General features: G+C 38.3%; 2 protein-coding genes across 3 annotated transcripts in view; one reads left to right on the plus strand and one right to left on the minus strand.

The window, feature by feature from the left end:
* Window positions 1-1,972, plus strand: part of LOC105163167 (cullin-1) — a 4,756-nt gene extending 2,784 nt beyond the window's left edge. Inside the window, 5 exon segments of the mRNA XM_020694786.1 lie at window positions 107-261; window positions 368-586; window positions 672-839; window positions 1,325-1,332; window positions 1,334-1,972. Coding sequence (XP_020550445.1) covers window positions 107-261; window positions 368-586; window positions 672-839; window positions 1,325-1,332; window positions 1,334-1,415 — 632 coding nt within the window. The 3' untranslated portion in view covers window positions 1,416-1,972.
* On the minus strand, window positions 2,205-11,373 carry LOC105163168. 2 transcript variants are annotated; one of them, XM_020694919.1, is made up of 13 exons: window positions 10,778-11,373; window positions 10,113-10,185; window positions 9,887-10,017; window positions 9,383-9,757; window positions 7,975-9,284; window positions 7,249-7,712; window positions 5,363-7,098; window positions 5,129-5,286; window positions 4,638-4,798; window positions 4,073-4,233; window positions 3,143-3,868; window positions 2,728-2,924; window positions 2,205-2,454 (listed from the first exon to the last, which is right to left on the minus strand). In XM_020694919.1, exons 1-11 carry the CDS (start codon window positions 10,925-10,927, stop codon window positions 3,674-3,676), a joined length of 4,914 nt encoding a protein of 1,637 aa, XP_020550578.1. In that variant the 5' UTR covers window positions 10,928-11,373; the 3' UTR covers window positions 2,205-2,454; window positions 2,728-2,924; window positions 3,143-3,673. The 2 variants fall into 2 exon arrangements, with proteins under 2 accessions (XP_020550578.1, XP_011079717.1); XM_011081415.2 differs by having other exon boundaries at window positions 2,728-3,053.

The following is a 12,059-nucleotide window of genomic DNA, read 5'->3' on the forward strand; positions in this document are numbered from 1 at the left end:
GTGTTATCCTTTTCTTTGGCCAACAAGTTTTCCAACTTCTTGCCATTTGTTATGTCTTCCTTTTGTTTTTTGTGATGCATGAATATCTAAACATTCTTCTGGCAACTCCTGTTTCAGGTGAAGTGCGTTGAGGTTTTCAAGGAGTTCTACCAAACGAAAACAAAACACAGGAAACTTGCATGGATTTATTCTTTGGGGACCTGCAACATAAATGGGAAGTTTGAGCAGAAAACCGTTGAGCAGATACTTGGAACTTTCCAGGTTAATTGTTTTTGAATTACTCCAGCCATCAGCTACTCTAGAAGCCACAAAGAGGAGGAGGAAAATTGGATATCTAATGCGGATTTTGGTTTTTAAAATTTATCAGGCTGCCGTGCTGCTGCTGTTCAATAATGCAGATAGGCTGAGTTATTCAGAAATCACGATTCAGTTGAATTTGGGTGATGATGATTTATTTAGATTGCTTCAGTCACTTTCATGCGCCAAGTACAAGATCTTAAATAAGGAGCCAAATACGAAATCTGTGTCTACAAATGATTATTTTGAGTTTAATTCGAAGTTCACAGACAAGATGAGGAGGATCAGGGTTAGGAATTTTTTTGATGTCTTGTTTCATATCTCCTTTTTATCTGCTTCATTCTGGCGAAGGTTCTTTCTTTCTGGTGTTTCAGATACCTCTACTCTCTGTGGATGATAGGAAAAAGGTAGTTGAAGATGTTGACAAGGATAGGCGTTATGCGATTGATGCTGCTATTGTTCGCATAATGAAAAGCCATAAAGTTTTGGGCCATCAACAGCTAGTCTTGGAGTGCGTTGAACAGTTGAGCCGCATGTTCAAGGTAAGAGAGACATTTTTATTTCCAGTGATGTGGAAGATGACCAGCAGTAATTCAATCTGGATGGTGATTTTATCATGGCCTTAGATCTTCATTTTTGTATTGTTAAATTAATTTGTGCTTTTTTGTTGTTTGTTTCAGGATTTATTTATGCTTCACTTTAGTTGTCTAGTACCCTTGTTTCTTTCACTTGTAAACTATTTTTATCCCTTCTATCTTGTCAAATGATACTCCTGCTTTTCAATGGAGTGCTGGTAGGATAGTGTTTTCTTTTTCAAATAAAGTGCATGCTTCTTTTTGCTGAGAAAATCATCACTGTTGGGTCCGGAGAAGGGACCGGATGGGGATAGTTCTAAAATGGAAATTAGAATTAAAAAAAAACTTCTTTTTGTGTACACCTTCATACCTATAAGCAGTTTCCTACATAAATCGCATTCTGCCGCCTTGTGTTGATTTGGAATTATTTGTAATACAATATATTTTTGCAGCCTGATTTTAAAGAGAATTGAAGATCTGATAACACGAGACTACTTGGAAAGAGATAAAGAGAACCCCAACTTATTCAGGTATTTAGCTTGAAACAGATTTCAATATTGAGAAGCTGCTTGGGGGTTCCAGTTTTGCTTTTGCAGTTGATTTAGCTCAAATCCTTGGAGAATGTCGGCACAAATCAACTACCGCAGCCACTTCACTAATCATTAAATCAGAAATTAGAGCAGGCCTCTCTTCTTCTTTCCACGTGGTCAGCTTGGCAGATACACTGTTACCATCGTTGGTAGATATCAGAATTGGGACCTGCTGTGCATTCTTGAATCCTTTTTCAGCAAATGCCTGTCTATCTGGTGCCATATATGCCTATAGATATGCTAAAAGTTATTCACTTATTTGATAATTATATATAGAATCTTGATTTGTAATACATTTTTCTGTACAGAAGTGCGGGTCGTTAGGGGCTGTTGAATTTTTTCCTTGTCTTGTAGAATTTTTCTGTACAGAAGTGCGGGTTAGAAAATTGCAAATTAGATGTACTTACTTACAACATTAATTCTTAGCCAAGTGTTTGATGTATATTTAGCGTCCATGTTTTTTTGTTTTATCCAAAACTATGTAAATTGTAAGGGATTTACTGTCACAACAGGGAGAAGTACTACTTGCTTTCTCTTTCTCAAGAATGGGTAGAATGTCATGTAGCATTATATCTGTGTTCATGTCTGATCTTTCGTTGCAAATAGTATTGTTATTGTTGTTTTTGTTAATTAGTGATGGAGAGATAAGTTTGACATTGGTCATTTCTCCACCGGCTATGATATAAGCAGAGCAGCCGTACTAAGATCTTGACATCACAGTATATACGAGCATAGAGAGAAATTAGGGAAACCAAACATATTTACTGAATAGAGGGTTTTGTTTTCTTTGATGTAATCCTCTCCACGGGAGATATCTTTACAGGAAAAGTAAAATCTTTCAAAATTTACAGGAAAATGGAATGCAAAACTTGCCACAAAATTGGTCCAAAACAAAGAGGTTAGAAAGCCCAAACTTTCACAAGAATAAAGACAAATTAAATTGACCTATATGTACTCTTCAGAATCCTGATGCATCTCCTGTTACCTGGCACCTGCACCAAAAATCATTTAATTAGCATCAAGAATGCACTCCTTCAAAAGTGCTTAATCCCCACAATCTAGATACCGAGAAAATTTGATATTTGCTTAGTGAAAGGGATCAACACATGCACAAACTTATGAGCTGTAGTTTATTGATGAAAAACAATACCAGAAATTCTAAATTGGATACAAAACAAAATAAGAACAAACAATGCCAGGTCTAAGTTCGTACTTATTGCAATATTTTGTTATCTCAGCAAAGGAATGAGAGAGCAATGAAATACCTAACAATTGCAGACGTTATTGAGCATCACTATCCAGAAGGCCACTGGAACAAGGAGTTGCATTGCTTCACTGATTTTGGCTTAAGGATTTTGGAGAAACTCAAATGGACGAAGACCTTTCTGTAATTGCTAGAGAATCCACTACTCATAATACTCACGTATACACCTTCGCGTATCACTTCCAACACATTCATCATCTGGAAGTATAAATGACTTACTATATTATTGTTCAATCCAGATAAACATATTTCGGCAACTTATTCCATCTATGTTGACATATAAGGCAGATTCAATCAGGGGCAAGAGTGGAAAATGCATGACCAAACCTGCAAACATCAAATCATGCATGATAAGAGCCAGAAGAAAAAGGCTGGATTATAATCTTCAGAGAGTATAATGGTCAATGGAAATTAACCTGATGATGTAATCCTCTTTCCTTGACTAAATTTTGCTGGATCTGGGCAAGTCACCAGGGGCAACTTTGACTTATGAGCTAGGGATGAATTGCAAGAGTCCTGACCCTAAGTCCTCCTAGGATCCAACTTCCATAGATTGCGGTTCGGGATCACCTTGTAACAGTCCTGTATCAAAACATGGGAGGCGATATGTACTCAAGTTCCACCATCTCTAAATGATTCAGATGGGCTTTGGATCAACTGAATGAAGGTCATTTCTTCAGTCATATACTCGATCATGCACCATGCAGAAGTCTTTACCAATTGAATTGAGGCCCTTATTCTTGTCAAAAGGCAGCTGTATTAAATAATGAAAGAGGCATTGTGAACTCAAGTATAACTGTACAGATTTACAAGGGTGATATCCTGATGGAACGGGTGATAGGATGCATTGCATATTATTCAGTGAGAAGGAGATCTTTTGAATTGTTTTTCCTCCTAGATCCCATGTAGAATGTGGAGACCAAAATTGGAAAAATGCCAGAGGCAGTTCAACGGTTGATGGCTTCCATTGCAACCCGAACAAGGCGCAACAAACCCTCAACATCTTGGAAGTTGAAATCAAGCGCCTTTTTTAGTGAAGAGATACCCTCCTTATGCGAGGTTTCTCCAAGTCTTGAAGTAGCCGCTGTGAAAGCAATTCTTGATTTCCTTGAGGCTTCCATTGCAAAGTTAACATCCTGTGCCTACAAAAAGCAACACTGAATGTGAAATTTTTTTACGCACTAGATATACACAGAGTGAGTAGTGAGTACAGTCGAAGCGCTCAGAATTTCAAGGCAACCTTTATTGCATCTGGATGATTGAGAAACCTATATATTGATTTCCATCCAGAGCCCAATAAAATAATTATTCTGCTACGGCTAGTTGATTATTCTAGGCATACTTACAAAGTTTAGAATACGCAAGAAACCAGAACGACTCCGTGAAGTGATTATATGGCTTCCAGAAACTAGAGGAGAACCGACAACTTTGGCTAAGGCAGCCTTGTCTGAAGCTGCTTGGTGGTTCAAGTTGTCAACATCAGAGGCAGAGGAGGAAGGAGATTCGCCTAAATGATAATAATAAGTGAGAACCATAATTAGCACTCTCAAAGCTGTTGCAGGTTATGAAAACTAAATTAGAAAGGTTAAGAAATCTTTAAAGCAGACACAGAGAGCAATCTGATTGTTGATTAAATTCAGCACAGCTTAATTAAACAAGCTTATACCATAGAAATCCATTCCACAATAACTCAGCGGAACAAATGTGGATTACTATTCGACTTCCTGTGTTTTACCTGCCAATAGTATAAGCAGAGGTAGCACTTGACAATGGTGTAATAACCAAATGCCTAATTATTATCCTAAGGTGAATCTCTGTCACAGTTTCAATTGAGAAGATAAGGGAACCAGTAGCAACTTGGTGATTTTGATTTAAACCATATCACAAATGAATATTGCATCTAGCCTTTACCAGGGGGGACAATTTGTAGAGCTGTCTGCAACTCATTCCGGTCCCTGTTTGCACTGGTATGTGACGAATATATAACTCGCATGTAAGCAACCTCCATGCATTTATACGCCAAAGCAGCAGCAGCCATGTCCTTCGACTTTTCATATTCATGGGCACAAAACCTAGCAAAAAGTAACTATTTAAACATAGAGAAATGCTATCCAGTTACTCCATTTCTGTTGGGGATTAATCACTAACTTAAACATGAGATATATGCTTCAAACTGACTTGTATAAAAACAAACATTTAATGCTTTTAAAGGATTGTCCATGAAGAACACAAGAATGTATCATACATGTTATAATCACTGAATAAGACCACTTTTCAATAAGTAAAGCAAAATATTAGCTTTAGACAAGACATTTAAACAGATAAATTCAGTTCCCAAAATCAGAAGCATAAAGCATAAGACACATGCATAGTCCAAATTCTAGGTGGTTATAGTAGCTTACTCGCAGAGCTTTGCAGTGCTACTATATATATGCATTGAGTGCATCAAGTCATTATGCTTTGTGGATTCACTGCTTCCAGATTCCAACAAAGAGGCTCCGTGGAGGAATTTGAGTGCAGCTTGGAAGTAAAAACCATTGCTGTCGGTGGATCCATTATTCTGTAAAACAGAACCCTGTTATGGAATGTTGAGAAAAAGAGTAAACTATGCCAGAATCACCAAAATGTGAACAGACCTTAAGACGATCAGCCAGGTGTTTGAGGTCCTTTGCCTCTTTTAAAGCATTATTAGCAGCATGACTAGAGGAATCCCTTCGAACAGGACTTGAAGCTTCAACATCCCGAACCCTATGAGAATTTGGAGTAGGATGCCTTATAGGTTTTCCATTTGTGTTTTCAGCTTTCTGTCTCTGGTTTGGTGCCTTTGGGGCATCTACATTATCAGTTGCATCATCTGTCAAACATTTTACACCAATTTCCTTCTTAGATACAGAAACAGGGTGGATACTGGCAGCAGTCTCAGTCTGAACTCTTGCCAATGGTGGAAGTGAGTTTGACTTCCCACTCCCACATAGTTCAGCCTGGTTGCTTTTCTTGGGTAATTTCTCATTGCCATGCTCCGATTGAAGATTATGCTTCTTATCGTGGTTTTTGATAGCATCCTGTCCATCATGACCAAGTTTCTTTTGGCTTTGTCCTTTACTGCTCTCTCCTGATGTTCCTCCAGCTGTATCTTTCTTGCAAACAAGCTTATCACCCTTACTAGGAGTGCCAGATTTATCGTCGGGCTTGTTTCTTCTACTCTTTGACTTCTCCTCATACAAATGCACTTGATCCAAAGAATCATGTGAAGGATCAGAAGCCTTGCTATTAAATTTATCTAATTCAGATCCAGAAGCATGAGTCTTGTCTTTAGAATGAGAAGACAACCCCTTCCCAGATTTCTTCGAGTGAGATCCACTATTATGAGATTTGTTGGTATTTGGTCTCTCTTCAGATTTACATTGATCAAAATGTTGTTTTACACTAGCATACTGATTACTCTGACCCAAATGATCATTATAGACATCAGTAGCATGATCATTGACAGTGAGCATTGCATCATTTTTCACCGCTCCTGTTCGGTCATTCCTCCCCTCTTCACCACATGAAAGCCTTCTTGGACTAGCAGCAGCTAGAGAACCAGAATCACGAAAATCATCTTTACCAAGAAGTTTCTTGCTAGTTGATGTAACCTTCTCAGCCTTGGGGAATCGCAAAGGAGATGAAGAAACTGATTCAACCGGGGAACCTTTAACTTCCTGGCCACTCGTTTTGTTTCTATGTGAGCCAGATACCTTGGAAGAGCTGGAATTGGCAGCAACTGGAGGCTGTAAAGAACCCACATCACTTTTCAAATAATCCGCCGCCTGAGTGTTGCATAGATACTGCCCATTATGCTGGTCCTTCATACCCCTACTTTTTCTCTCAGTTCCTACACTAGCTCTGGTTCCATCAGTGTCTTTTCCCCCCGACTTTGAAACTCTAGCTTTCTTTTCTTTCCGGTGATCACTTTCACACATTTCTTCCATAAAATCACCAGAGTCTAGGTGACGTCCTGAACTAGATATGGGTTCTGGATGAGTTTGAGAACCATGTAGTTCCTTTGCTTTCCTCTTCCTAACAGACTCCTTCTCATCACATTTTCCTGAACGGAGCGAACCATTGTCTGAAGTACCTGGAATATGCATCATTTCTGAGACCATATTTGTCTTTGCTTCACCACTCAAATCCTTGTTATACTTGCGCCGATCACCCCCTGATGTATTATTTGACAAACTGGTAGAGGCACGACCTGCTTTTGAGGGAGTCCCACCATTGTCGGAAGTGCAATTTTCATCATCAAAATGTAATTCCTCACTTTTAATTCTTTTAGAAGCTCTAGAACCATCCGTATCAGCCTCTCGCTTGCTTCTTATCTTTAAGCTTGTACCTTCACATGTCATTCAAAGACAACATTCAGATAATTCGAGAAACAAAAGTCCGAGAAGCTCAGACTAGAATTGATAGATACGACTAACATGCATAATCAAGCTGCATTTATGGATTTAGAAAAAGCGCAAGGTGCTTAATAATGATATACCTCTATCAGAAGAGTTGACAAGTGATTTTTTTTCTTTTTTAATGTCATTGTACTTCTCAAGTCCACTACTTGATTGTCGCATATGCTGATATTCACATCCATCTGGAGAAGGTGACAGGTTGCCGCTGTTCAAATTACTTATTTTTCCAGATGTTGCGAGGTTCTTCTTCCTTGAGTTAGAGGATTGAGTAGAACCATCATAATCATTTGAATTTGCCGCCTTAATTGACCCAGGTTTCTTCTTCCCACTGATTGTGGCGGTGTGGACAGCAACAGTTTGGTGCTCTTGATCAGGGTACCTAGCATCGACTGAGGCCATTCCAACTGAAGTCACAACACTATTATTAGGTTGAATTTGTTGATTCTCAGAAGCAGGGGCAGAAACTGAAGCAGCAGGATGGTAAAGGGCTCTTAAAGCATTAGTTGTCTCCTCCTCAGGGATGCTACAGCGGTTCATTCCAGGCCTATTGGAATTGTAGAACCGTAAGTTGTCTATATTGAAGAACTTCTACACACACACACACACAAATACATAGAGAGGCATAGCTCTTGTCAGAGGCTCCAAATTTCTGGCTAACAAGAACTATGTAACAGTTTGACCATCAAGGCAGTAGTTGATAATTTTCAACTAAAACCATTAGCCTAGTGATTAGAGAGATAAACTCATCCAAACATGTTTGTCACGTAAATCAGGAAGAGAGTATACATAAAATTGATAGAACTTACAGCCAGGTAAGCATCCTACAAAGCCATTTATCAGGAAGACTCTTAGGATTTGTACCAAGTGGAAGAAGTCTCCACTTTTGACACTTATCACATGAGACCCAATCTTCATTAACCAGAGGAACCATTCCTATTGGAGCTTCAAAACTTGGCCCATTTCCAGGAGGAGGCAAATGAGAAGTAAATCTAGGATATTTTTCTGCGGAAAGTGGCTTTTCAGAAATTTTACCACTGTATTTGTCCTTTGATGTGTTACGATCTTCGCTTAAACTTCTTTTTCCAACAATTTGTGCATCTTTTAACCTTCCAGAGGATGTCATTTCCCCTGAAATCGATTCATTATCATCATCCTCAAATCCTACATCTCCAAAGAAGTCCTTGTACGTATCCCTTGGTTTCTCATGGTCCTTCTGGAGATCGCGTGAATTGTTTTTAGAGACAAGGCCTTTAGTATGAGGGCTCTTCCCACTTTTAGGAGTCAGAGAAGACTCAACCACTAATTCATCTTTTGTCATATATGCACCTTGAGCATCTATACTTTGAGCTACCTTTTGTTTCCTCTTGGCCCCAGTAGATGACTTCTCACGAGCAGGTTTAAAACCTTCCTCACTAACAGATCCTCCTTTCTGAACAACTGCCTGTTTCGACAGACCAGTGGGTTCTGCAGCACTGAGAGCTTTACTTCCTTTAGAGACATTTGACTCAGATTGGTCCAAAGCATGAGATTTTTCGGCCTTGCATACATTCACCTCAGGGAAAGCTGCAATGTTACTTGCAAGATTTCCCTTTCTAGATTCGAAAACTTGACCTGGTGAACCCATCCTTCCTCCCAACTTCTCAATTCTGCCAATATCTTGGGCAGATTCACTATCAAAATGTTCCTTCTCTGTGAATGAAGAGAAGATTTCTCCCTTCGCTTCATCTTTCAGAGCATCATGTTGAGAACTCGATAAAAGTGGAAGTTTCAGAGCATTAGAGACAAGTTCCTCACAACCTAAAGTGTCAATATCAGTATCCTTTTCTTTCTTCAAGAGGGAAACAGTATTATCCTTATCGCCGTTGTTTTTCGGGTTTGTTAATTCAGTGGAGAAGGCATCATCCTTTTCATATGACTTCAATTTTTTCTGGTCTAGAACTTTCTGATTACTCCTGCTAGAAAGAGATCCATTCACTAAAGTCCCAGAACTTTCTCTGTTCATCTTGTTCATGGATTTAGTTTCACATCTTCCCCTAAGCTTCATTTTCTCTGTCAGATGAATCAGATCTTCCGACAGAGGGGATAAAAGTAGTTCCCCAGGATACGATGTCATAATCTGCTCCAACACAGCAGCAATGAAAAGTTTAAAATTTTATTCATAAAGAAGTGTTCATCTAACTCCAACACTTCGTAGAGACCAATAGGATCATTTACCTGAAGAATACTGGTGGGTGATTCCTCTGGCACATCCAAAAGTTTACCACATTGCCCTCCACTAGCTGCAGGGCTGTCATCCAACGAAGATGATGGAGAGACTACAAGACCGAGCCCACTGTAGATTTCAGCATTCTTTTGTGTCGGCAAATTTTCAGAGCCAACTTTGATTCGGACCTTCAGAGTTCTCTGATCAGAAGGATTTACAGATTTCTTACTGACTTCAGTTTTTAAGCTGGACCCTTCTGCATGTCTATATTGTAGGCAGCCATTGCCTTTCAAGGTATTTCCAGCAGATGCAGCTTTTCCTGAAGCAGCACCAGACCTTGCTGATGGAGAAGCACTTGATGAAGCTAACGAGTTTTGTCTTTGATCCTAAATCAGAGAAAAACTCAAACAGCTTAAGTTAATCCTGAATTTCATGTCCCACAATTCATTCTTGTTCCTTTTCCAGATGAAGATAATGAACAAAAAGCATGTGCATTTAGATGTATGAGAACCTACCTCCGAATGTAGCTTTCTTGGGGATCTTGGTGAATCATAGTTACGGACCTCCGCTGGACTCCTTGTATGGGACCAAGGTGGTGACCTCTGATAAGTGGGTAGAAATGAACCATAGCCACCAAACTTTGCCCCTGTTAAGTAATTCAAGTTTGTGATCAATGCTATGCATTCTCAATTTTCACATTTATATAGTCCAAACCTTCACATGATACTCTTTTCAACTTACCCAAATTCTCAGCTGAAACACCACCTTCAAAATCTTTCTGGAAATGCCCCAAAACATTTTGGAGCTTCTCCTCCTTCAGAAAAAATACAAATTGAGTAAGAGTCAAATTCAGGGGGGAACAAAATACATTCCACAAAAATACGCTTCATAAGCCCAAGGGGCTAAGTTCTACTTATCCATTTCCTGTAAGAATTCAAAGAAACCAGACTTTGCATGACAGATATCGATTTTCTTGTCATCTTTTAACCACTTCGATTCCTGTCGTATTTTAACTACACATAACTTGCATCAAATGATTCCACAGGCATGGACGTCCTTTCTGAATTATACAGAGATCACATATAGAACGCACAATTGCCCATCAATAATAGTAAGTTAATAATTAACAATAAAGAGCATTAATGATTTTCTACTATTTAGGCAAGTTATAAATTCACCTTTAGATACTGATCAAACCCGAAATAAAAACAGAGCTTGCTGATCAATAACCATGATAACGCCAGTCAACAGTAACTACTTGGCAGGGGTTATACAGGTGCCTCGCGACTAAAAAATAAGGTCAAAATAAATCCTACTACATCAAATTCAACATTACACCAAAAACTGAAGAAGTGGTTTACATGGCCAAATCAAGATGCATAGAGGAGAAAATTCGTGATACTTACAATGTAAGAGAGAGCAATATCAGGGTCAATGGTGGAATCTTCCTCCTCATCACGATAACTAAGAGCCTCTCCTTCTTCAAGCTCAGTCTCCTCCATCTCTAATCCTAACCCTAACCTCTTTCTCCCATCTCTACTACCCACAGATATCATCAAACAAAAATAAAAAAACAATAATAAAAACTTAACAACAATAAAAACTCCTCAAGAAAAGTTAAGCTTTTCTTTTCCACCGTTACTTTTCTCCGAAAATCTCAAACACCCTTATTCCAAAATTGGAGACCCTGAAAAACCCAATAATGATTTTTCCTGATCAGATTTATACTTCGATTTCTTCACCTAACAGACAAAGGGAGGGGGGAAAAAAAAAGAGGCTTTATTTCTCGCAGTGGTATATATGCGCGTGCAGCAATACACACTCGAGGAAGACAAATTCCCATAAATTTCCACAGCTCTCTTTGATTTACGTATCGTGGAAAATAGATCGTGTTATGCGATCTCCCAAGCTCAAGACGATGAGCAGAAAAGAAGTAGAGAGAGAAAAAATTTAGAGAGAGAGAGAGAGAGAAAAGAAAGAAAGAGAATAGACTCTGGTTTTGGGGTACAGCAGCCGCGTTTTGTTTCTTTTAGTTTTTTTTTTCTTTTAGTTAATAAATTTTCACTTTTTTATGCTTAGTAAAAAATTGAAAAATAATTAATTAAAAATAAAAAAATCGGAATATTCCGAATTAAAATTTAGTTTGGGGAAAAACAACTGTTTATTAGTGAAATTTCTGTTTCAATCCAACGGCTTTTGTCTGTGAAGATAAAACCAACAGCAGATTTGACAGAATACCCCCACCATCTCTTCTGGCGCGTGTCACGCGCCTTCTCCCTGGGATGATTATTGGCACTTCCAATATTCTGTCATTTATATTATGTTTCCATGCTTTATTATATACCACCGTTATTATTTTTTTTCATTAATTACACTCCCCTCCCCCACCCTGATATTTGATATAATTAGATGTAAATTCTCTATAATTTAAAAAATTACATCTAACACTTTTGAGATTTATTTTTGTTTAACAAATAAGTACCTTCCCCAAAACTCACTAATTTTGTTGATAATTAACAAAAAATTGAATAAAAATTTATATTTACAATCGACTGATTTATTACCGATTTATTGTAGGTCAAATAATTTTTTTCAAACTAAATTATCCTTATACTGGTGAAAATATACCTCGTCACATTCATTAAAACGTGAAAAAATATAAGAATAATTTGATCATAAAAAAATTCA

This window comes from Sesamum indicum, linkage group LG6 (assembly GCF_000512975.1).
Source record: "Sesamum indicum cultivar Zhongzhi No. 13 linkage group LG6, S_indicum_v1.0, whole genome shotgun sequence".
NCBI lineage: Eukaryota > Viridiplantae > Streptophyta > Magnoliopsida > Lamiales > Pedaliaceae > Sesamum > Sesamum indicum.

Bases quoted from the DNA above. Each gene is read 5' to 3' on its own strand.
- LOC105163168 (XM_020694919.1), bottom strand. From the start codon at position 10,927: ATGATATCTGTGGGTAGTAGAGATGGGAGAAAGAGGTTAGGGTTAGGA. The intron at 10,186-10,777 runs GTAAGTATCACG...TTTTTTCTGAAG, and splicing joins ATATTGCTCTCTCTTACATT to GAGGAGAAGCTCCAAAATGT. The intron at 10,018-10,112 runs GTAAGTTGAAAA...ATTACTTAACAG, and splicing joins TGTTTCAGCTGAGAATTTGG to GGGCAAAGTTTGGTGGCTAT.